This window comes from Podarcis erhardii (assembly GCF_964252035.2).
Source record: "Podarcis erhardii genome assembly, chromosome: Z".
NCBI classification, from domain to species: Eukaryota; Metazoa; Chordata; class Lepidosauria; order Squamata; family Lacertidae; genus Podarcis; species Podarcis erhardii.
This window is the reverse complement of record NC_138504.1, coordinates 41346851-41373297: the sequence shown is the minus strand read 5'-3', so window position 1 is coordinate 41373297 and position 26447 is coordinate 41346851. Positions and strand designations below refer to the sequence as shown.

The following is a 26447-nucleotide window of genomic DNA, read 5'->3' as shown; positions in this document are numbered from 1 at the left end:
TTGTAAAAGGGGGGCCCTAATTAGTACAAGCAGGAGGAGGCTGATATAAATCACAGAGTACTCAGCTAGCAAAGGTAAAGGGACCCCTGACCATTAGGTCCAGTCGTGGCCGACTCTGGGGTTGGGGCGCTCATCCCGCTTTACTGGCCGAGGGAGCCGGCGTACAGCTTCCAGGTCATGTGGCCAGCATGACTAAGCCACTTCTGGCAAACCAGAGCAGCGCACAGAAACGCCGTTTACCTTTCTGCTGGAGCAGTACCTATTTATCTACTAGCTACACAGCTGCAAATAAAATGTTTAAAGTGCAGTATGCAAATATGACACAAATGGCGACAGTGATCTATGGAAAATTCAATGTATTTTTTCAAAACGTTTTTTAAAAAAAGCATTTTCACCGCGTTTTTTTATATGTGTGTAGATTCCACCTTAGAGGTGGGAGAATTGGTTGGTTTTGGTTTCTCTCAGTTTCTGTTTTTTCTCTCTCTCAGTAATAGTTGGAGTTTTGGCTGCTAAGATACAATAAACCTTGATTTTTAAAGTAATAATAAAAATATTTACTGAATAAAGCTTTTTCCCCCCAAAGAAGCTTGTAAAGGCTTCAAGCTGCAAGAAAGGAGAAAAATTCCTTTCTTGAAAAAACTTTCTGACAGTAAGAGCTGTTCGACAGTGGAACAGACTCCCTTGGGAGATTGTGAACTCTGATTCACTGGAGGTTTTTAAGCAGCAGGTATATGGCCTCCTGTCATGGATGCTTTAGCTGAGATTCCTGCATTGCAGGGGGTTGGACTAGAGGACCTTTGGAGTCCCTTCCACCTCTAAGATTCTATGATTCTATGAAAGAGGAATCCCCAATCGATTGCACCCTCCAATTGAATTAATAGGAGGTGATGCTATTGGATAAAGCAGTAGTGCTACTGTATTCTTCCATGTATAAGATGCCCCCATGTATAAGATGCCCCCTACTTTTGGGGACCCCAGATTTAGAAAATGGGCATATATGTACTATCCGTGTATAAGACGCCCCCAGATTTTTAACCTTATTTTGAAGTAAAAAAAACCCCTAGTCTTATACATGGAAAAGTACAGTAATTTTGTGTGTTTGTGTGCAGGTACTAGGATACATAGCCTAACTTTACCAAATTAATTCACATCTCTGCTGTGCAATGAAACACTGACCTCTGCTGGACCTCACTGTGCATCACAAGCTAAAATCCTCTTTTCTTTTTTAAAACTCATCCTCCTGTTTTGCAGTATAGAATAATGGAATTTTAAAGTTGGAAGGGACCACAAGGGTCATCAAGTCCAACCCCTGCAATGCAGAGGTTGAACCCACAACCCTGAGATTAAGAGTCCCATGGTCTACTGCCTGAGCTATCCAGGAGATATTATTGTTCCCTCTAATTTGTTCTGGATCATTGCAAGATACAACTGACATTGCTCATGTTGCCAAAATGGCAGCAAGAGAGAGGTTGTACCCAGTGGCGGAGCTTCATGCTCTGGCACCGGGGGGGGCGGAGAGCAGGTGGGAGTGGGGCGTGCTGCCCTGGGGGCGGGGGGCACTGCCTGCAGGGGCGTGGCACCCAGCGTGGGGGGGGGGAGCTGCGATGGCACCCCACTGGGATCGTGCTGCCGGGGATGGTGCGCTCCCCCTGCACTCCTCTTCCTCCTCCAGTAGTTGTACCAGGGGTTTTTCGGGAGCGGGGAGCCCAAGGTTTGCAGAAATATAATTTTTATTTAGTTAAATATAGATATATATCAGTGGAAGAAGAACCCCAAGAAGAGTCCAGCGGTGACTGAGCAATGTGCTCAGCAGCTACAGAATACTCACTATGGCTTTCCCACCTCTTTAAGCTGAAGTCGGATAGCCATCTGTCAGGGATTCTTTAGCTGTTGTTCCTGTATTGCAGGGGGCTACACTACATGATCCTTGTGGTCATTTCCAACTACAATTCTATAGTCCTATGTGACTCATTGAAGAAATCCCATTAACAAAAATAAATACTTTATATGTGTTGTTAAAAAAACTTACAGATGAAGTTCTGCTTAAATGAAGTCCTTTGTATTCTACCTAAGAAAGCATATTTGAGATTCATTTTTATAAAGTACCTCCAACAATAATGGCACTATAGTTTGAAGAAGTGTCATTCATACATTTTAATATCACATTTGCACAGCCCCGCTTTTTTTTTTCGTGTCAGAAATTAATGAAGTACAGAAGGCTAATTGGCTCGTTTTGATGCCACTGTAATACAATCACCACCCTCTGGAATTACATGTCCTTTGCTCAGAGGCAGAGCTGAATGGAAAAAAGAAAATCGAACTTGATTGTTAACACAGAGGTAACTTTATCCAGCTGGACCTACATGCCCAACACTGCTTCAAGTGCAGAAATACTGCCTATCTGTCCAAAACTGCACACGATCTTCAAGGCTTGGAAGATTCAAGCATAAACTACCAGCATCATGAAGGTAAGTCTTGAACTATATTTTTATCGGCAGCCCCCTGGACTACCATGTCAATACATGAAGACTGTTCCAAATGTTAAACCTCACTTTATAAGTGAAGAGAGACATGAAATTAACTTCAACATCTGTGCAATATGGAGGGCAGGTCTGCTACGCAAAATACCAGTCTAAGAAACTGCCTTATCCTGTGTCAGACCATTGGGTCCATCTAACTCACTGCCCTCCAGATGTCTTGGGATATAACCCCATCAGTCCACACACACACACACACACACACACACTGATTGTAGCTCCTGGAAGTTGTAATATAAAACATCTGGAGGACACAGGGTTGGCAAAGGCTGATCCACATTGACTGGCAGTAGCTTTCCAGGGGTTTCAGACAAGGACCTTTCAAAGTCCTGTGCTGGAGGCTGGACCCAGCTTTCACATGTGAGGCAGGTGCTCTACCACTGAACTACAGCCAGTGGTTTGCAGTTGCACAGGGTTGGTGGTCTGTTATTATTTCTGCAGAAAAATTGCTAAAGGCTCTCAATCTCCAATGTCCTAGAGCCACCCTACCAACAAACAGAAAAGGGTGAGTGTTCCAAAGCTAAGCATCTGGTAACACTGAAAACACAAGGCACCTCAATTTCAAGAAAATAGGGTGCACATTCCGTCACATACAATGGAATTTTTGAAGGAAGATATTGGGAGCACACCCAGTCATTTGCCCATGTATGTACACATAAAATAGTAGATTGAGCTGAAAGACGAACACATGATGTACATTGATTGTTGCAATGCACCCCTAATTATTATTGTTGTTGTGTAAGATTGTATAAGAAAGTTGTATAATCTTAGAAAGGGGCATGGCTGTAACGATCAAGAAGGGGACCCTGCATGTCTGAATTTGCCCCTTTCCTAAATATATAGGGTGAATACTAGGGTTACATCTGTTTGAATCTGTAATCAGCTTGAACTGGAATATGTGACCACTTACATAACTCAACAGGGCTTACTTTTAAGTATAGATACAGGATTGCACTGAAAACTTTTAACTACTGTAATTGGTGGGGCCAAGAGTTGAGGACACACATTTCTTCCAGGGCCATCCATCCTGGCTTCTGGAATGATACTGCAGATTAGTGAAAGGGGGAGAAATTAGATTTGGTTTACATTTAAAGGCAAACCTACCTTATTTTCACTTTCTGAAACAGTATGTGTCAGGGGCTCAGGAGCAGAGGCACAGGGGAGAGAGGAAACGGAGAGCGAAGGGGAAGAATCTGAGGGCAGCGTAGGGGAGTATGACAGTGGCCCGAGAGATTCCATGAGTTTCTCCAGCGATTCAGAAGATTCCCAGAGGGGGGCGCCGATGGCCAGGGCAAGGGGGGTCCCAGGGGGGACGCACCAGAAGCAAGGGGCCAGCGGGGACTCCCAAAGCAGCAGCGGTCTAGAGTTCAAGACGTAGAGCTGCGCGCCGCGGCTTTGAAATCGAAACTGAACTTCAATAAAGACTTTTGTATATAACAAGAACTGGCGTTGGTCCTTTGTGAGCTGGGACCTCGGGCAGCTCTGACAGTATGTGAACAAAAACAGAACCATCCATCAACATTCATATTTCTCCAAATTTTGAAATGCAGTTCTCCAGCCAAGTAATGAGTACAAAAATGCATATGCAGGCAACTGCCCATTTAAGTGTGATCACATACATGCACACCGAACCCAGGTGTAGCTCCCAAATGTCATGAAAAGGGATTGAATGAGGGGAGGCTTATGCACGCTCCATTGGCATGCATAGGAGTCCAGAATGGAACCCCTGCACCAAACAAGGATTGCCTGATAATGCATATATTAGTGAAAATTGCGTACAAAGATACATTGGGTTGTATCTAAGTTATACTCAGAGTAGACCCATTGAAATTAGTGGGCCAAACTGAGAACAGACTCATAGAAAGTAATGGACATGTGTGAGTAGAAATAGCATATTACAACCAGGCCTTTTTTCTCAGCTGGAACTCAGTTCCGGCATCTCTCTAGTGGGTGCCATTGGCATTCTAAGAGAACAAGGGAGGTGTTCACAGTGAGTTCCAGCACTTTTTTCCTAGAAAAATAGCACTGAGTACAACTCAGTATATCGGAGATTGCTTTGCAAAAATGTGCATATTAACATAAATTCACACTAAGACTAACATTCACAACTTTATTTAAGTAGAATATGAAGAAAGACAGCGCAACAACATGTATAGTTATTTAACATGCAGAAGATAACAGTGGAATAAACCAGAAAGGCAAGATGAGGGAAGTCAATGGGAGGATGGGGATTGTAAAATATAAAATTTGGATAACTGTATTTGCAAATTGTTACAACAAAGAAACCCAAGTTTTTTTAAAAAAAAAAATCTGTATGTTTTTAAAACCTACCACTCTCCTCCCAAAAGAGGGTAAAAGCACATGGCTTTAGTATGGGTCCATGTGAAAATAAGAATGATGCAAAATATAAAACGTGTCTGGTAATCTTAGGCACTCATATAGGATCACAGAAGAAGGAAGTAGTCCATATACAACTATGAGAGGAGGTGTTATTATTATTATTATTAATTAACTTTCTATACCACCCTTCAGCCAAGGATCACAGGGTGGTTTACTATATAAAAATACTTAACACAGTAATAAAAACCACAAACACACACTGTTTAAGAAGCCATAGATTTTTTAATTAGCCAAAGGCCTGGAAGAAGAGGAACATTTTAGCCTGGCACCTAAAGATGTGCAGTGAAGACAACAGGTGAGCCTCCCGGGAGAGAGGATTCCAGAAGTTGGGAGCCACCATAGAAAAGGCCCATTCTCATTTTATCACTCTCCGGACCTCTCACGGGGGGGGGGGCACATGAAGAAGAGCCTCAGATGACGGTTGAAGGATGCGAGTTGGTTGAGTATGGGTATGTTTGCGACCACAATTCAAAGTGTTGGTGCTGACCTTTAAAGCCCTAAATGGCCTCGGCCCAGTATACCTGAAGGAGCGTCTCCACCCCCATCGTTCTGCCTGGACACTGAGGTCCCGCTCCGAGGGCCTTCTGGCAGTTCCCTTGCTGTGAGAAGCCAAGTTCCAGGGAACCAGGCAGAGGGCCTTCTCGGTAGTAGCGCCGACCCTGTGGAACGCCCTCCCAGCAGATGTCAAAGAGATAAACAACTACCAGACTTTTAGAAGACATCTGAAGTTTAGGGAAGTTTTTAATGACTGATGTTTTAATGTATTTTTAATATTTTGTTGGAAGCCACCCAGAATGGCTGAGGAAACCCAGCCAGATGGGCGGGGTATAAATAATAAATCTGTTTTTGTTGTTGTTGTTGTTGTTGTTATTACTATTATTATGTGGTGGTGGTGGAAGAATCACTGCACAACACACTCTTGAAGGGGAAGCAGACACTAAACCTCTTCTCTTTTTTGCCCTGCAGCTAATCTTCTGCCGGCTAAGGACCCACCAGTGGTGTTTCATTCTTTTTAATGTTGTTCTTTTCCACATTTTGTTCTTTGGAGCTGATCTCGTGGAAGAATACTTCTTGCGAGCACTCCCCAACACCTACACAGACATGAAGGTCCTCGAAGCCAGGGAGAGAGCACGGAAGCTGGATATGACCCCCTTGAAGGCCAATATCTCCAAGGCTTATGTAGCTAGCAGATCAGAGGCCTGCTCCAACCAAGAGATCTTCCTCCTTGTCCTAGTCTTTGGCAGCCCTGAAAACTTGTCAAGGCGCAACATCATTAGAGAAACATGGGCCAACCAGACACACGTCAGGGGTTATGGTACTCTTGTTTTGTTTGTGTTAGGGAAGCCCTCTTCAGAAGGCACCCAGCTGGAGGTAGTCCAGGAGATGGAGAAGCATCAGGACCTCGTTCAAGGCTCCTTCCTGGACTCTGTAGAGAACCAGACACTGAAGACACTGATGGCTGTGGAGTGGGCCATAACATTCTGCTCCAGGGCCCGGTTCATTCTCAAAGCAGATGAGGAGATGTTCATCAACCTCCCAAGTTTGGTTGAGTACTTGCTCAACTTAAGAACCCATCCCGAAGACATTTATCTTGGGAGGCTGGTTCATCAAGAGAAACCCAACAGAGACCCTCAAAGTCATGGCTTTGTCTCCCAACAAAAATACCCAGAAAAATATTATCCCGATTACTGCAGTGTGACTGCGTTTGTCATCTCACAGGATGTGGCTCGGAAGATCTACGTAACCTCTGGAGAAGTTCCTCTTTCACTGCCTCCTGGTGCCTTTGTGGGACTCTGCAGCAAAGCAGCTGGTGTGGTGCCTGCTCACAGTTCTCGATTTTCTGGGAAAAAGCACATCCGCTACAACCGCTGCTGCTACAAGTTCATTTTCACCTCCTCCACAGCAAGAGATACCCAGCTGCTCCAAGAATGGGACGAGATCAGCAATGGTAAGGACTGCACTGTACTAGAAACTTATTATGGGTTGGTATCCTGCAAAGTCATGACATACCTGGATGGATTTAAACACCTAAGTGTTGATGCCTTACAGAACGAGGCTCTCCATTTTGCTGATTAAACTGACCCAAAAAACTCACATTCAAATGTTTGATTTTAACCATGGATTTTCTCTGCTGAACCATTTATGCTAGGAGCCATGGCCAGCATCCTGTTGCAAGGAGTTCCACTGACCACTTGTGCTTTAAGTTTTTCTCTATTCTGAATTTCACATTTAAAACATGCACACAACAGGAGAGTATAGTTGATGAACACTCAAAGAACATGAGCAGGAGTCACAAGGTCATGTGAACTAGTCCACTCCACTAGTGGATGCAAGTTCTTTAAATGATGCATCTGTGCATGGTGTGGATGGTAATGTGACAGCCAGGTGTGGCAGCAACCAGCTCCCACAGTATTCCTTGGACATGTATAGATTATTTTACCCACCCAAACACTGAATAGTCAGGAGCTCATCACCTCTCTTCCCTTCCATGTTCCAATATCAATGATCAAAGGATAGACCAATCCAACACTTATTAGCCTTTTCAAGTAAGTTAGGGTAACAGCCAATCAAGAACAGGGGAGGCTGTTGTTGCTTTTACACTTTCTTGCAAAATTCAGTGGCATCTGGTAAGTCAGCCTTTCCCAACCCTGGGTCCTCAGATGTTGCTGGACTTCAACTCCCTCAGCCTAGGCCAGCATCCCCCAATGGGCAGGAGGAATGAGAACTGCAGTCCAATGATATCTAGGTATCCAAGATTGTGCTAGGTGACTTATCAGAAGCAGAGCAAGATTAGAACTGGGGATCTTGCGCAGCCCTCTAGATGAGGTTGAGGAGGCCAACTCCCATTAGTTTCAGCCAGCATGGTCAATGGACAGGGATGATGGGAGCTATAACACAACATCTAGGAGGGCATCAGTTTATCATCCATAGAGTAGACTGTCCTCTGGGTCAATTGAGCAAATCAGTTCTCTTATATTAAAACTGTAGCTCTTTGTGTAAAGTTGCTTTTAAATTTTAAAGAATTCTCCTCTCTCAGAATGAATCACTAGTTGACCAGCTGTGTTTTCGTATGTATTCCAGTCTTGCCTGGCCCACTTTTTCATGTTAAGAGCATCATTTTCATGTTCAGACTAAATCTCTTTATTTCAAATGAGCCACAAAACATAATTGGGCAGACATACTTCAAACAATTGAACCTATTATGTTTTCCCCATCCTGGATATGCAGTGTGAAACAGCTCTCACAAAACAGTACTAATATAACCACACAAGTCGTTTTTCTTTCCAGTGACATAAATCATAGCAGGGGCTCAAAGAAACAAGCCCAAGAGAAAACCTCTCAGAGAGAATCTCTTGTCTGTGTATATTTTGATTTCTAGTTCAAAACACACTTTCTGCTTATTTCCTAGCAAGCACCTTCACTAATAACTCCTCTTAAATCAGTCCTCAGGTCATATTTCGCATGAGCACTTAAATGGATGTGTAAATAGCTTCTGAATTAATTTATAGATGTAGCTTCAAAGGTAGTTAAAAAACAGAAGGAAAGGGAGAATGGCAGGTCTTTTCACTGGAATAATCTCAGCATTTTAAGTGCTCCTTGGGCCAGTGTTGAAATTCTTTCCCACTCCCAGATCACTCACCCAACAGGATTTCTCTATCCCTCATTGGCAGACATTCCACTCCAGAATTTCTGGAGATTAATTCCCTATTATCTGACTGCAGAAATAAGACCGTAAACAAATAAATCTGCTGTTCAACACCACTTAATAGTGACTTTCAGAGCTCTACCGGAAGCTCCTGAGAGCTGTGACAGACCTGGATAAGCTCCTCCCAGGAAGTCCTGAAGGATTGATTTTTCTAAATAGCATAGGATGGAGAAAAATTGCTCAACCTCTGAAGGTAGTGGTGAAAATAAACCCAGATCACTTCACCTCAAAGCTTTGGTCCCTCTGCAGAAAGTGTTACCCTTTGAAGTTCAGTCATACTAACTTTTGTGTCTCTGCAGCTGCTGTTAACAACTAAGAACACAAGCCAACACCTTCTGGTGGTGTCCCTGTCTAAGACACTACTGCACTTGGTAGAAAAGCTTAAGATGGATAAGAAGTAATAATAACAATAACAATAATAACAATAACAATAATAATAACCCCCCAGTCATGTGATTTTTGTTATTGGGCTGTACCAGTTCACACTGCACACAGTGGAGAAAATCCTCCTGATTTCCTGTAAGAGCCAAGATGCCAGGAGATCGTAGTCTAGCCTTCTCAAAATTCAATCTTTATTTTATGTCAGGGAGCATTCCTCACTACAATCTGAATTGGAACAACCCAGCAACCTTCCCATTTGACACCTGTAGCAGCCAGATCTCTCCCTCTGCCCTTCACAGGTCCAATGTGTTAAAGGGTTTGCTCACCTTTCCTGTAAACAACAATTAGGGCAATTTATATGCTGGAGGAAGCATCAATGAAGTACAGGCAAAGCATTTAAGATCAAGGCCAAAAGACTCAGAACACACACACCGCTGCATTGCTTTCACCACTTTTAGGAGTCTGGCTACCTTGTGGTGTTCAACTATGTTAACAATGCATCTCTCACTGAGGAATTAACAGAAGGCAGAAAAACCACTGTTTATAAAAGGATCCCGTGATTTGTAGGCCCTATGCCAGCTGCTGACTAAGCATCAACTCTTAAATAAGGATAAACTTGACTGGCATAGTCCTTAATGTGGTCCTCAACATTATTTCCCAGCTATGTGAAATTTCTGAGTTAGAAATGCAGGGGAAAAAATGACCAAACCAATTCCTTCCTCAGATATTTTCCCCCCTCCACATCCAAAGTGAAATCCTATCCAGAAGTCCATTATCACCAGAGAGCAGCTGTTCCAATGTTATTCAGCTCCTTCCACAGCTGTGGTCGAAACAGCCTTGACATAATAAGGCCCTTCGCGCAGGTATGCCCTGAGCCTCAAGTAATGCTGGTTTCCAAAGATTTCAGCGATGGTCTTTGAATTGGCCAGAGCCTTCACAAGTTCGTATTTGGCCTCCTTTGAAGATTTGTCTGGTTCCACTGATCTGTCTACGATGTATTCCACAAAGCCTGGACTACTGAGCATCATCCTCTGGGCCCAAGGTTGACTAGCAATGGCCTAGAGCATTAACAAAAGAGAAAGATTTAAGACATTATTCCTGCCCTTCTGTTCCAAAAATTGGATCTCCAGGGCAGTGAATGATCCTACTAAAACAACCATTTAAAAGTAAAATATAGCAGCACCAAAACAAAACCACCAACAGCAATTCAGCCTGGAGGAGAACAAACTTAATACATCATAGCAATGTTCTTGATTTTCTTCAGAAAACATGAAACAAGTCCAACACACTTCATGGGGAACACTGATATAGAGCCTGGGTGACTTCAACTCACCTTCACCATGGGCAGAACACAGATCAAGAAGAATTAGAGATGGATGTTCTAATTGTAGCCAGCATTAATAATGTGAAATCCTGGGGTGGATCTTAGCTCAGGGATGGGAAACCTGTGGCCCTCCACATGTTGTTGGACTCCAGTTCCCTTCAGCCTCAGCCAGCATAGCCAATAGCCAGGGATGATGGAGGGTGGAGTCCAACAGCATCTGGATGGCCACCAGTTTCCCTCCTTTGCCACTGAAGGCAACCTGCATGCCTACGGCAGACACAAGACTTTCTCCCACAGCCCATTTACTTAATGCCAGCTCATTCAGTTTCAGCTCTGCTTTTATCTCACAGTTAAATCAATTGAAAGGTACAGTCTGAGCAGAGCTCCAGATTACTCAAAGTCTGGTGTCCCATACAGGATTTCATTAAATCTGTAAGGACTAGACAAGGCAACCCAAACAATGGGCTTGGGTAGTGCTGTGGTTTCCAAGCTCTCTCAAAAGGACTATTAGATATATTCAGTCAGACAGTCTCTGTTATGAAAAAGCACTTACAGTGAAGACCTTTAAGGCACCACAGTGGAGATCAGGGAAGGGCTGGGTACTGATGCTCCTGAAGAGTTCCAAGGGCTGGCTGGACAAAGAGGAGAACCAGGATTCTGTCATGCCCAGGTGGTCTTCTGTCTGCTGGTCTGGCTGAATGTAAAATATAGCAAATGAGTTTGCAAATGCAGCTGATAATTTACTGTCTTGAGGGGGAAAATAAGGATGGTCAACGTGGTACCCTCCAGATGTTGTAGGACTCAATTCTCATCAGACCATGGCCAAAAGTGTGGATGGGATGATGGGAGTTGTAGTCCAATATCTGGAAGGCACCACGTTGGCTGTGCCTAGATCAGAGGAACACCTCACCCTCAAGCCATCCTACAATTTACTCCACCTACAGACATGAAGTGTGCAAAACTTCCATGTATGCAAAACCTTTATAACAAAGGCAGCATAGTCACATTCTGCTTTTAAGCAAGTCTGTAAATGCACATTTCAGACACTGATTTGTCCTGTGCACAAATGTTTGAAGTTGAGTGGAAACACAACATTTTTTTCCTTTAACTGTTTATTTATCTTTTAAAGGTATTATACAGAACCATAACGTTCAATAAACTCTCGAAGCACTTAATTTTTGTTCATACTTTTGATAAGTCTGAAAGGCTGAGAAACAAGTCGTAAAAAATGTGAGTTATAGTTCTCTTGCTTTAACTCATCACTAGTGGATATCACAGATGCAGAAAGCTACCCAATTGTTATTGGTTTCTTCCAAGGGCTGATTCAAATCTTTAATGCTCCATTTTTCACAAGATTCCATAAAACTTACCTGCAGATACAAAAGAGATGAAATTGCCTCAAGACACCGGACTCTCATCTCTGTCGGGGCATTCTTTGCTTGATGTCCTATTCTGTTTAGCACATGATGAAATCTACTCCCTGGGAAGACAAACTTTTTTAAGCTTTCCATTACATAGGAAGTTGCCTTATACAGATACCAGACTATTTCTCCATCAAGCCCAGTATTAGACAATACCTGCTTTGGAGAGTAATATCTTGAATTAACAATCATTTTTGCCTGTGGATCTGTTGCTTGAGTCACAACTAAAACCAGAAAATCTCTAACCACAATTTGTCAATAAAGTGGCTCCAGAACTTAAAACCAAGTTTTAAACCATGTTTTGACTCTCCCTCCCTAGCCTAGCTGCTTATGCCATGATAACAGCAGCACTGAAGAAGGTTCTGCCCGCCATGTGTCCCAGCCAGCATGGCCAATGCCAGCAACACATGGAGGCTGACAGATTCCCTATCCCTCCCTCCAGAGACTATTACATTCATTAGCAACCCTTGTACTTGAGATGAATCATTTTCCCACTTCCAATCAAACCTCCTTTCAAACTGAAGTTTAGAAATATGCAGGGTACATTTATATCCTTCCTACATTCCTGTGACAAACTCTTCAGACCGATATGATTATAGCTACACATACACACAAATGTTGTACAGACCCTTCTTCTGTAACACTAGCTTCCCTTCCACAGTTGACCCCAAGATCCCAAGTGTGTCCACTGCCACACCAAACATGGTTGGGTCTTGGCTTTCTGCCATGCTGAATACTTTCTCCACAAATGCGGGGTACCGCTCACATAACTGCTGAGGACTGTCAACAATAGCCAAGTTGCCAAAAAATTTCACAAAGCCTGAAAAAAACAGAAAATAAAACAACGGAAGTTTCGTCACACCATACATGGAACATAGCATCTGGAAAGAAAAAATAAAGACAGACTGGGACATTGTGCACAAGCAATGTATGTAGTGAAGAGAAAGCCTACCAAAAACAAAAAGGACCAGATGGTAAAGGCCGGGAGGTTTTGTTTTACATGCCAAGCAGACAAGTTTTTAGTACAATGTCACCTGTCAGAGTAAACTTAAGTCTAGGATTGGGGGTGGGCAACTCCGGGTCCAAGCCTACTATTCTTCCAATGCATTCTATCTCAAAGTCACCAGGGTTAAACTCAAACCTGGTTTCCTCTGGGCTGCTCTAGCCATGTCTCTACCTGCTGTTGTTTGGTGTGGGGCAGGTAGGCACAGTTTGGGGAAAAGAGCCTGGAAGGCCAAACAGGGAGGCCTAGGAGATCGAATCTGGCTCATGGGCTAGAGGCTGCCCGTCCCTGAACTAAATAGTGAATTTTATTTTAAAAAATTACCAAAATTTTACCAAAGTAAAATCATGCCAAGAAGGAAAACTTTTTAAATCACCTGGCAAGTAGAAGCTTGAGAAGGGATCAGAATCAGCCCCGATGATTATGTTGGAAATCTTATCAATGATGCCTTGTTGGGCGAGATATTGGCGTCCGTGGTAAATATGGGCGAGAGAGGTTAGCATCTCTATACACGTAGCTCTGCAACATACACAGAACATGCAGATGTATTATTTAAGATTCCTTTCATCCTCAAAACAGTCCATCATTGAGTAATTCCTGGAGGAGAATACTACTTAATTAACTGGTAACGCTTTCTAGGTACTGTGCCAAAGTTTTCTGTTTTTGTTTTAAGTGGCACAGGCCCTGCCCTCAGGCTTACAAACCAGGACAGAGTATAAAAGGAAAGAAGACAAAATTATAAGCATATTCAGATATAAAGCCTCCCAGTTAAATAGCAACCTGGTAAAATAGCTACTAAGCTGACAGCTCAAGGCAAGAAGCCCAAGTGCAGCTGCTCTCAGTCTAACAAACTGAGTGGACTGTGCCATCTCATCTCTGAAGCCTCTGCTGTTTGAGACAAGACATGTCTGAGAAGTAGGAGGTGGAAGGGAGGCACTGCGTATTTTTATACTAGCCATGCATTTGTAATAATGAGGTAAAACTAGTTTTATGAGCAGTTTTACTGGTATTATTCACTGCTGAATCACTGTTATGACTTTGTGGTTTTAATGATGGGTTTTTTGTGATAGTTTTTCAATTGGTTCTTAGCCACCCTGAGTTTCTGATTGTATGGCGAGAGGAAGAAAAACTGTGCAAAGAAAGCCCCTGCATGATTAGGCACTGTTGTGCTGAGATATTTTGAGCTGCGTGGTAAGAAGGGAGGGCTACTTTCTTGCTCCTCTAGCATGTAAGCACTGGATCAATCAATCATTTTATTTGTATGCCACATTTCTTAAGTTGAAACCATGCTCAAAGCGGCTTATTAGAATAAAAAATATTACAAAAAAGTAGCCTTAAACAATAAATATTAAAGTGTACACAGTGAAATCAAACTATCTAAAGTAAAGATACAAAATTTAGTATCAGTAACAGCAACAATACCCCCGCTCTAGAGTCTGTTCGGCAGTCAGCTTTTGTAGCTGGAGTCAGTCAGTCAGGGCCCCACCCTCCCAGACCAAGTGGAAAAATGGCCTGCAAGACAGACAGCAGGTCTTCCAGGATTCACAGCTTCCAGCCACTTCAGCAGCCTCAGCTTTTGTATCCAAAGTATGAATGTATGAATCAGGGCAGAGACAGGCAAGAGGCAAAGCATGCAGGGTTTGGGTACATGGACAAATGTGCACAACTCTCAAAACTCTGGCATGCCAAGAAATAAAACCTTCAACTAACTCAATAGAAGCAGAATTACTCCAAAGCCATACATAGTATGAAACAATCTAATGAGTGCCCATGACTGCTTCTGCCACACACCTGAGAAGCACATCATTCCCCGTCAGCTCCCCGATCAGCTCTGATATTAATCCGCTGTTCACGCAGTAATTTAATGAATCTGCCGACACCAAGGATATATTGATAACCAACTAAGACAGAAGCACAGGAGAAAAGGACACTGAGATTTATTTCTTTTTTTAAAAAACAGAACACCTACAACAAACACACACTATATGCCATTCATGCATGAAATTGAGCTTGCTCCACTTATAACTTCACTCACTGAATGAGGCTGTAGCAACATTCAAGTCATAGCTACAAGCCTTGTGGTGGCTGCAACAGGACTTAAAAGGAATCAACATCATATATCATGACCAATATATCATGGGCCTATGGGGAGGCCACTGCCACCTCCACACCCTAGAACAATGTTCCCCATAGCGTCCAATTGCTCCAAGGGGCATCTGTAGCCCCATTGTTTATTTACCTATATAATTGTGTTTTATTTCATAGCATCATAACTTCACATTAAATGATTAACAATAACAAACATTGGCCTATTGTGGTTTATTTTACAGAACATGGCATTTAAAAACAATACAGCACAAGTGGATAAAGCAACATCTACACACACAATCATATTCATAAAGTGTGGGCATGCAATCTCAGTGTGATCCCCTTCAGGTGGTGGTGGTTGCACCAGCACACTAAAAAGACTGAGGAGGTGGCATCTTAATAGCAGCTTTCAGAATACCTTGTAGGATTTTCATGTGGATTTTCCATAACAAAGGTCACATATTAGTGCAGAGATGGGAAGGAACGGACTTAAGGCTGACTGCATAGAAAAGTGACACAGAACAGAGACTGGATTCATCTATCCATATCTTTTGCTTATTTTTTGTTTATATTTTACTGCAGGATCTTCTGAGAGTCACCTTTTGTGCCACATTGTGAGGCAGAAAGGCAGGATGCAGGCATTTTGAGGCAGACTACTGTCTTGTACATGCCTGGTACCATGGACCAAGTCAATCCTCATAACTCCAGTTGAGGGTTCAGGATTGTTCAGGGTACAACCATACCCTGTAGGCAGTAAAAGAGCATCATGACCTGCTCAGATCACATTATTTAGAGCAACTGCCAATGGGACTATTAGCAACATGTATCAGGGGACAAGCTATTGACAATGAGTGTCTCCCATTTGAGGAAGGAAGATGCAATTTGGCATGGAGGCAAGACAACGTGAACCCAATATAAGCTTTAAGACAATCATGTTCCCATGGGAATGAATGGGATGGGAGAGCTGCCAGGGTTATAATAAAAATAACTGTAGGTAAGATAACTAACTCACTTAAACCGCTAGGGAAATTGAGGAAGACTGTACCCAGTTTAGCCAAGTGTTAATGTAAAACCAGATTGGTCCAGAGACTCACCCAGGTGATTCTAAGCAATACTACACAGAAACTTGTGAACACTTTAATGCTATTAGTCCAATTTGTACTTCTGCTATATTTGAGGGGCAGGGAATCTTAGGCATTTGGCCCTTGCCCTGGAATCTATCTTGCCCTTGGGAATCTCCTAAGCAGCTAATTCAGTGTTTCTCAAACTTGGATCCCCAGCTGTTGTTTGTCTACTACTCCAACCATCCCTAGCTAGCAGGACCAGTGGTCAGGGATGATGGGAGCTGTAGTCCAACAACAGCTGGAGACCCAAGTTTGAGAAACACTGAGCTAATTGCATTCCCAATCTTTTCTTGGCAGCTGTGGATATTCCACATCTGATGTCACATGCTGTCAGGCAAGTGACAAGTTGGCATGGCTGGCAAAAACTGCCAGAGGCTCCCCACCCAATGAATTAGAATTAAAGGGGCAGCTAGAACACTATGGGAAAAGGGATGCTTACCTCATACACACGGCAACGAACAATGTCACTCCTGGTCATGACATTTTTCAAGTCAACTAGCAAGTTGCCCGCAAGCAGTGCCTCCAAGCTCTCTGCAGTTTTTGCTACCTTTGTCAGTGACATGATGGCCTAGAAAACAAAGGGGAATAGCTATGTGAACCGGAGAAAAATAGACAGCAGAATTAGACACAAAGTTAGACCAGTTTTACACACACACACACAAAAAACAATTAAAACCACAGATCACCAGCTAATTATTACATTCCCCCTTAATTATCTGCATAAGTCTGACAGCGCAAAAAGCCTTCCGCATGCATTTAAATATTCCTACAGAAACAGCTGGTAAAGCTCTAATGTAAGAGCACTGCCCACCCATGGCTGGGCCAATAACGCTGAAGGCTCAGTTTTGCGCTGACATCAGAGGAACCTCACCCACTTGATGATTATGCTGAAGGCTCTGTAGCCAGCTGCTGTTAAACTGGCTCCAGTTTAAAGCTCTTACCTCTTTTGCCACTGCTAGTTTCTCATCAGCAATGCAATAAATGACCTGCCTCAGCAACTCAGGAGTGTTGAGGATTTCTCTTGCAGAACTGGAATCTTCAACTATCTTTCCAACCTACAGATTCAACATGGTGTTGAAAGGCATTAGGCAGTTTCCAACAACTACTCAGTGCACAAATTTAAGTAGTTAAATAAAGGTTCCTTCCATTCCCACCCCCAGTACCAGCCTTTTTAAACAAAGAAAATGTTGAAGAGCTGTATCATTTTAAGGAACTAGTGAATAAAAATAAACTGAAGGGAAGGGTTATACATTTGCTCCTCTCACTTTGTTGTTGTTGGGGATTTTTTTAAGGAGAGTGATATGCAGACAGAGGAAAGTTTTATCCACTCCCTCAATGTGAAGAGGCCTAGGAGCAGGGCTCACAATGCCAATGCCCCAAACTGCTTTTGTTAATCCAATGATTGGATTGAAAAAAATTAAAGCTGCCCCCCCCAAAAAAAAACTACCTGGAGCACTTTAAAATATCTGTATCACCCAATGATAGCTTCTGCAACAAGTGTGTGGATCATCTAAAAACAACATCCACAGAATGGTTTATCCTGAGAACTACTTTATTCCTATGCAAGTTTAGCAAATATAAATCTATTAAATTCATGATCCAAACACCAGCCATACAAATTTTAAGGAGTCATTAAGATTTGCGCCCCTAGCCTGGTTCTCCCTCCTGGCTGGTGTCCTCTGAAAGTCACAGGTTGCTCAGGGTCATTAAACCCAACTCACAGCAATCCATGGGTGTGTCCCACCCCATCCAGAGCCTTCCAAATATGCCTGATTTGGCTTAGGACTCGACAAATCCTGTGCAGAGCCCTAATGTATATGTATGTACATTATAAATATGGAATCTCCTCCTTCTTGATAAAGATCTCCAAAAATGTCATTTTAACAGACAAGTAATCAAGCATACCTGAGCTATTGTTAGAATTTTGACTGAATTATCTGGATGGAAGAGCCCTTTCTGAAGTTCTTCACCAAAGTTTTGGATTACATACAAGGGATCCATGATCTGCAGTAACCGCTCCAGGATGGAAACACATAAAGAGATCTGCTCACTGTTTTGAAGGGAAAAAATAAGGTAGTTGAAAGGCTTTTTCAAAACCAAAACAAACAAAAAAAAACATTACAACCCCAAATAGTTTAATACGTGGGTATCTGCTTCTTTACCAAAATCCACTCAAGGGATTACTGATTCAAAAGAAAAGGTAAGAAAGTACAAGAAACAAGACCCTTTCTCTAATGGTATCCAGAGTACAGTCATACCTCGTGTTGCGTTCGCTTCATGTTGCGTCTTTTTACGTTACGTCCTGTTGCAACCCGGAAGTACCGGAATGGGTTACTTATGGGTTTCACCGCTCACGCCTGCGCAGATGTGCTTAATTGCACTTTGCACATACGCAGAAGCCCCAAATCGTGCCACACGCCTGCACAGACACAGCACTTCGAGTTACGGGCATTTCACGTTACGGACAGGCCTCCGGAATGGATCCTGTCCATAACACGAGGTACCACTGTACATTAACACTCTGTCCAGGCTTATTAATTCAGCACCAAAATTTGCTCTTTTTAAAAGCACCAATTAAAATCTGTGATATTCTTGTTTATAATAATGTGAAGTTTCAGAGTGGCTAGTCATTAGCTTACAATTATTACAGTGGACGCTCGGGTTGCGAACGTGATCTGTGCAGGATGCATGTTCACAACCCGCAGTGTTCACAACCCGCAGTGGCGCAGTAGTGCTGCTGCGGGTTGTGATTTGGTGCTTCTGCACAAGCGCGATTTAGTGCTTCTGCGCATGTACAACCCCCAAAACCCGGAAGTAACCCGTTTCGGTACTTCCGGGTTTCGGCGGGTCCATAACCCGAAAAAACGCAACCTGAAGCGTCTGTAACCCGAGGTATGACTGTATCTTGTATCACTATTTTATTCTTATTTATCCATGAAATGTACATACCATTTGATTGTGGGGGGGGGGAGCCTCTAAGTGGTTTACAAAGGAAGGTAAAGCAATATAATCACCACTGGAAAATATACAAACAATTATCTAAAACATACAGAATGTTAGAACAGCAATAAAATAGACTAAAACAAATTAAAATTCATGTCACCTTCTAAAAAACTTCTAACAAAAAAAATGCCCCAAAAGCAACCTTGGTGGATTAAAAATGTTTGGAGCTACAAAGTGTTTTAAAATTAAAATACAAACTTTTTAAAATAATAACAACAACAACAAGCCACATCCCAAGATGTGGTAAATGTTAACCTCGCCCCAGGGCCAGATTTAGATGAAGAGAGACCCTAGCCTACACCACTTGTGAGGCCTCTCCCAAACCCCCACCCTCACAACTAGAAGAAAATGGAAGTGTTATAAACAAAATTGAGTGAAGCCAAGGATGATGGTACGCGGTACTTCTTTTTAAATTGGCTTCAAGTGCATCTAATATAGGAATAAAGGATTTTATCCTAAACTTATCTCTTGAAGAAAGTGCATCTAAGGCATCAAGTGCACTTCTGTCATTTCTTTGCAGTTCCCTCACTCTTTGTCTCCTTGTTTTGTAGTTAACATTTGGCAAGGTGGCTTTTGCTCATTTCTCAAGCTTATCAAAGTCTTCTCTAATTTTCCTTTAAAAATCCAGAAGTGAACTGTACAAGCTTGCACAAGAACTCAGTAACAGGTCTGATTTCTGAAGGGCTTTGCTGACCTTGTGAAAGTGACCTAGCACACGGATTTATATCTCTAAGATTCTGAAGATTTATGAAGCCTATACCTAAATCCAGCACTGCCCCACTCTTTTCTTCCCAAACCTATATTGATATAACACCAATGTCTCACAACAAAACTGAAGAGACAATGCATGTGCTTTTGAAAAGAGGGGAAATTATTTTTTTAAAAAAGGAGTGTGCGGCAGCCCCTAGTATTTAAAGAGCCCCCACCCCTATTGCATCATTAGAACCAGAACATAAACCTATGAAACTAGGAAAGAGCAAAAAAATCAATGTTTGGTCCAGATCCTAGGTACTGCACCCTTTAGTGAGGATTCACTAAATGATTGTAGGATGATGTGTGTACCTGAGGTTATGGTCTCAAATTCTCTTTATCTTATATGTTGCTTTATTACAAAAATGACGACTAGACTCCTGATCCTCAACTGAATAGTTAGTTGCCCAACCACCCCCTCCAGAACCCACTGCTCTCAACTGCCTCTCAACTGCCTCACATTCAAACTCCCTTTCAAATCCTCATCCAATCATCACTCACCACCAGAATTCCAAACTCTCTCTTTCCCCCTCCCTCCTTAACATTCCCATAATATTGTAATTCTGATGAAATTACCTTAATAACCCTATTACATTCAATATTTTATACACGCTGTTCCCTAGAACCACACTGTTGGAAGCGCTTGAGCATCCCATTCCTGGTTCCTAGGAAATGGGGGTGAGCAAACTCACTGGAAGGACAGATCCTGAAGCTGAGACTCCAATACTTTGGCCACCTCATGAGAAGAGAAGACTCCCTGCAAAAGACCCTGATGTTGGGAAAGATGGAGGGCACAAGGAGAAGGGGACGACAGAGGACGAGATGGTTGGACAGTGTTCTCGAAGCTACAAACATGAGTTTGATCAAACTGCGGGGGGCAGTGGAAGACAGGAGTGCCTGGCGTGCTCTGGTCCAGGGGGTCACGAAGAGTCGGGACACGACTAAATGACAACAACAAAACTGCAGGTTCTTTACCCCTGTTCTAATAACCAGATGTCTTCCCCCAAATGATCCTGGGAATTGTAGTTTGTTAGGGGTTCTGGGGATTGTAGGTCTGTGAGAGGGAAGCCACAATGGCACGAATCATTTCAGGGGAAATCATGTGCATTAAAGGCACATTGGATGCTCTTTAAAATATAGCATCATAGAATTGTAGAGTTGGAAGGGATCCCGAGGGTCATCTAGTCCAACCCCCTGCAATGCAGGGATCTAAACTAATGATCCATGGCAGATGGCCATCCAAGCACTGCTTAAACGCCTCCAAAGAAGGAGAGTCACTGCTTCAGGCCCTAAGGGCCTCTGGAGCAGGTGAAAATAAGCTTGGCCCATCCTCCATGTGACAGCCCTTTAGACTTTAGTTATTGAAAGGGCTGCATGGTGTGGATCTCACATCAGTGTTATGAGAGTGTAAGCAAACATTTCTCTCTCCCCTTTCTCCACACCATGCAGGATTGCAATGGTAACCAGAAGGCTGGAGTTTGGAGCCCATCCAGGGCTGGCTGTGGGCAGGATCCTTGCATTGCCGGGGGTTGGACTAGATGACCCTTAGGATTCCTTCCAACTATGGTTATATCAAGCAGCTAAAGGAACAAAAAGATGCTTCTGAAACATTTGGGAATCATAAGAACACTCTCCCCACCAGTGGCTCCCAGCAAGAGCTTGCATCTTCCTTAAGAGAGAGACAGTCCAGAACAAGGGGGGGAGGCTTAGAGCAGGGCTCAGCAAACTTTTTCAACAAGGGGCCGGTCCACTGTCCCTCACACCTTGCGGGGGGAAGGACTATAATTTTTTTAGGGGGGGAGGGAATGAACAAATTCCTATGCCCCACAAATAACCTAGAGATGCATTTTAAATAAAAGGACACATTCTACTCGTGTAAAAACACGCCGATTCCCGGACCGTCCGTGGGCCAGATTGGGCCGGATCCGGCCCCCAGGCTTTAGTTTGCCTACCCATGACTTAGAGTTCAGGTAGGTGGAAATGCCAATTGAGTGACCTATAGGATAGGAATGCTTCCTTCCCATGTCTCCCACCCTCATGCGCCAGACTGGTGCTAGCATGGCTGGGAGCCAGGCACCTGCTGATCGCTCCATTTTCTTTGCAGGGAGGGAGCCTTTCCCCAACATATACTTTGTTCTGGCCAAATCCCTGGAGAGACATGACGACCCTCAGGTACTGGGGAAGAGGGAAGCAAGGGGTCCTTGTGAAATACATTTGGGGAGTCTGTGGCTTCCAGGAAGCGCTTTTCATAAGCATTGCTCCCTCCAACAGGGGAGGCTGAGCACAGCTATCACAGCTAGTTGCCATGCAATTGTCTAGCACTCTTTGAGAGCCATCCCATCCAAGATGCTCTTGTGGTGCATCTGATTCTCCTGATTCCTTGCTCCTGCAAGGAGATGACTATTGTGAGATCCTTTGGTTAACATCTGGACTGGAAAATATTAAAGAATCAGAGGACTGGTGAGCTTTCCTTGAAGCACAACTGATCAAAGGCAGGCAGATCCGTTAGAATCTTGATAAAGATGCTCAGACGACAAAAGAAGTGTCTCAGAAAAAGCTCCCAAGCTGATGGAGCAGTTAAATGGTCAGTGGGGCTCCAGCTTGCCATTTCTGGATCACACCACAGCCCTTCCAAGTTGCCCAAGAAATCAATGTCACAACAGTTTTTTCCTCACACCTCCTCCCCATGATCCCTCGTGGAGCCTTCTCAGACATATGCTGTGTCTGAACCAGCAGAACCCACCAAACCAAGTAATCAAGGACCCAGTCAGAAAGTAGTGTGTACAGTCATACCAGAAATAAGCAAAATAACTAAACATGTACTAGAAGTCACCCCAGAACTGGCCCTACTGAACATCTTCCAAGATAACAATGCTCACTCACACTACAAAGAGTTCATAACCCACCGACAGCATATGATTCAATATGGCTAACTTAACCCAACAAACCCCCTCACCCACGCAGAAAACAAATCCCACTGCAGCCAGCCAAAGACACACCCTAGGCCACCCCAACCTCTCTCACCACCAAGGGAACATAACAAGCGAATAGAAAGAGAACTTCCCCGAGTGATGCTGACAGAAAAAAACCCAAGCATATACTAAATCAAAGAACTTAAGCTTTGCCACCCCAGCCCCCCTCTCCCGTCCCGGCCTCACCCCCACCTGCAATTCAGAGACAACAGGCTATCGCCAGAGCTGGCCCTACTCCAGAACAAACTTGCTGAATTTAACAAACATGAGCAACTTAGGCCCAGTTTCATGGAGTCGAGGGGCAACCGAGCAATGAAAAAAGACGCAGCCAGGAAAGGAGCACGATCTCCTCCCCTGAGGATTAGACGTTTGTGGAGCGGAGCGGAGCGGAGGGGCGGTTATTGGTTTGTGCCTTGCTCTGCCGTGTATTTTGGCGACCTCGTTTTCTATTTTTATGTTGTTAACCAGTCCTGCGATCTTCTGGGTTAACGAGGGCGGTTCTTAAAAATCTAATAAACAAAAATGGAGAGAGAAATAGAATCCCCCCTCCCTCTTTACACACACACACACACCTTTAAATAGGCGGCTGGGTCTGTTCTGTTAAGCGCCACAGAATCATAGACATGTAGAGTTGGAAGGGAACCCCGAGGGTCATCTAGTCTAACCCCCTGCAGTGCAGGAATCTCAACACGCGTTCTCCGTGGCGGGCATCCTCCCCCCCCCCCCCCAATTATTGTTTGTTTTATACCCCGCCTTCCCTTCCCCCCTGAAAGGGACCCGAGGCGGCTTAATAAAAAGCAAGAGCCGCCCGATCTCTCTCCACTCACCTTCCCCCGCGGGCCGTGAGAGCGAAGAGTCCCGCCAAGGGGAGCTCCGACCGCCGCTCCCGCAGGGCATTGAGAGGGACGGCGAGCAAGGCCAAGTGCAAAGCGCGCAGCTCCTCGAGCGGCTCCTCCAGCAGCGGGACCCTCGCGAGCAGCTCCAACGCCTCATCCACCTCTGGCGCCGCCATATTTGAATGTCTGGGAGAGCAGAAGAGAGCGCCTGGTGTGGGGCGGAGGAAGAAGAGGAAGTGAAAGGAGTCTCGCGAGACTTCGACCCTTAGCAACCGAAGCGGTGGCGTAACTAAGGCCGGCGCCTCATCACAGCCGCGGCACTCAGATACAAAGGCAACGCCTCCTATGTCTTGAGAGCCCCTTGTGACTTGTGGCGCTCGGGCTTCTGATTGGCTGAAGGAGGAAGGAAGGCGGGGCGCGCTTCATTTTTTTTCCCGGTAAAGAGTTAAAAGAGTCAGTTTTTAAGACTCGCTTCCGTGTTCCCACATGAAGGACATGCGGGGCTAAAACGACTATACAGATAAATATAGATTTCGAAAACAGAAGGGGGGGGGAGAACCGAATTAGAACAGTGTAACGAGATTCTTCGCGTTGTTACGCGCTCCTCGAAACACAAGTTCTCCGCCTGCTGCAGGCAGGCAGTTTAAGCTCCTGCCCCATAAATGTCATCTCTTCCCTGGTCAGACGGTGACCGGAAATGATGTGGCGTTAATCTTTTCAGCCTGCGAACAGAAACAGCCATGTTAGAATTCCCAAAGGCGCCTCCGAGCATGTGCAGAGTTCCCTTCACACTCGCCCCGCCGCCGCCATTTAGCAGTATCAAGCTCATAAAGAAGTGTTAACATTAAAACATGACGCGCAAATCCATAAAATAAATTATTGGTTAGTTGGTTAAAGCGTGGTATTAATAACATCAAGATCACAGGTTCGATCCCCAGGTGGGACAGCAGCATATTCCTGCACTGCAGGGGGTTGGACTAGATGGCCCTTAGGGTCCCTTCCAACTCTACGGTTCTATGACACTATGAAATCAACACACCGAGAGGTTAAGTATATCAAGCATTCCCAAAGTCCCATTTTACAGCAGGGCAAACCTCTAGACCAAAAGACGGTTGCCAAGGTTTGACTGTGTATGCACTACTGTAGATATTTAAAGCACACATTTCATCCCTCCAGAAAATCATGGGGAACTGTAGTTTGTTAAGGGTGCTGGGAATTGTAGCTCTGTGAAGGGTAAACTACAGTTGATAGAATTTGAGATGTAGGAGTTGCACTTTAAATGCTCCTGTATGCATCAAATAAAGGAATGAATGAATGTGCAGGGTGTCTTTGTTCAAAGGGATTTATCAAAAGAAAAAAAGAGATTTAAGGGCAAAGTTTGGCCATATACCAACAATACAGGGAGATATCTAGTACTCACAATAAGGCCGTTAAAGTTGGTCTGCTCTTCATCACTTGGGATAACATTTGGGTTTCACAACCAGTTTACCTACGAGATTGCCTTGTCCCACACATGCCCACTCGACTGCTTCAGTTGGTGGATTTGGCACTAAGTACTACAGGTGCCACATAACCATAGCTGTCAACTTACAGATTTGAAAATAAGGGACCAACAGCCAAAATAAGGGACCTGCGGCCTCACCTGTTCCAGGCACTCCAGTCTTCCTGTCCTCCTGCAGTCTGGTCAAACTCATGCTGGGTAGCTTCGAGAACACTGTCCAACCAACTTTGTAACCAGAGGTTCAACTGAATAGAATCTGAATCACATGCACCACAAGGCCTATGCAGCCTCAACTTAAGATGGCTCCCCAGCCTGGCTTTGCACTGCAAAGTTTGCAGCAGCACGTGCAACAAAATGGCGTCCAGCATTCAAAACCCTCCTCAGCTTGCATTAACTAGCCACACACAAGGCATGCAAGCTCCAGCCCCCAGTTGTTCTTAGACTTCTTATTGGGTGAGCAACACAGCCAAGCAACACAGTTGGAGCCTCCCTCCTCCCTGGCCGGCAGGGAGGGAGGGAAAGGAGCTGCTTCCTTTGAAATTTAAGGGACATCCATCAATAAGGGACAGCAGCGGGACATGGCGCTGGAATAAGGGACTGTCCCTTCAAATAAGGGACACTTGACAGCTATGCACATAATAAATACCCTGACTATTGAGATCATGTAGGCACCTTCACCTTTACTCTTTTTCGGTGCCTGCTTAAAACATCATTGGTTAGGCAGGCCTACCCAGATGCGTAGAAAGTTGAAGTAATTTAAATTTGTTTTAGTATTTTAACTTTTGGATGTTTTGAAGTAGGGCTTGGAATTTTTCATCATTTTACTGCTTCTTATCTTTTTGTACACCACTATGAGGGGGGGTTTCCTCCATTTTAAGGAGTAGATAAATTTCATCCAATACTTAATTGAATAATAATTATATACTGTATCTCATTTACAAATTTATAATCTGCACTTTCATAAACACATAGCAAGACAGCGTACAACATATAAGGATAAAAATGATCCAAAGATCCATAAAAACATAAAGATATATTTGAATTGGGTAAAGGAAAAAAGGAAATCATATTGCAAAGGCCTGTCTAAACAAGTTTTCAAAGGATGCCTGAAGGAAAGGAAGGATGGTCATTATTATTATTACTATTATTTAAAAAGTTTATTTATTATTCATTGGATTTGTATATGGCCTTTCTTCCCAGACAGCTTACAGTTTAAAGTACAAAGACACAATATAATATTCAAATCTGAGGTGGCGGTGGAGACTTCCCTTGCGTGTTGGGTAATTATTATACAAAATCAACTAATGTACTGTTTATAGTTCGGATAGGTTTTGCAACAAGTGTGAATCTGGTTTATCCCCGCGGATGTTAGGCACCCAAACCAAACCGTTTCAGTGTCCC

At 43.8% G+C, this 26447-nt stretch overlaps 3 protein-coding genes across 3 annotated transcripts in view; 1 reads left to right on the top strand and 2 right to left on the bottom strand.

Annotated features, from left to right (window-relative positions):
• The window catches only part of PHF19 (PHD finger protein 19), a 128444-nt gene that overhangs the window by 46964 nt on the left and 55033 nt on the right, over window positions 1–26447 (bottom strand). The gene's annotated exons all lie outside the window — the stretch shown is intronic.
• Window positions 2448–7494, top strand: B3GALT9 (beta-1,3-galactosyltransferase 9). The gene is made up of 2 exons (XM_081847728.1): window positions 2448–2468; window positions 5904–7494. The coding sequence occupies exons 1-2, from the start codon at window positions 2463–2465 to the stop codon at window positions 7011–7013; spliced, it is 1116 nt and encodes a 371-aa protein (XP_081703854.1). The 5' UTR covers window positions 2448–2462; the 3' UTR covers window positions 7014–7494.
• PSMD5 (proteasome 26S subunit, non-ATPase 5) lies at window positions 9737–23736 on the bottom strand. The gene is made up of 10 exons (XM_081847663.1): window positions 23537–23736; window positions 17890–18034; window positions 16926–17039; window positions 16424–16552; window positions 14564–14673; window positions 13149–13291; window positions 12398–12589; window positions 11719–11828; window positions 10902–11042; window positions 9737–10082 (listed from the first exon to the last, which is right to left on the bottom strand). The coding sequence occupies exons 1-10, from the start codon at window positions 23719–23721 to the stop codon at window positions 9825–9827; spliced, it is 1527 nt and encodes a 508-aa protein (XP_081703789.1). The 5' UTR covers window positions 23722–23736; the 3' UTR covers window positions 9737–9824.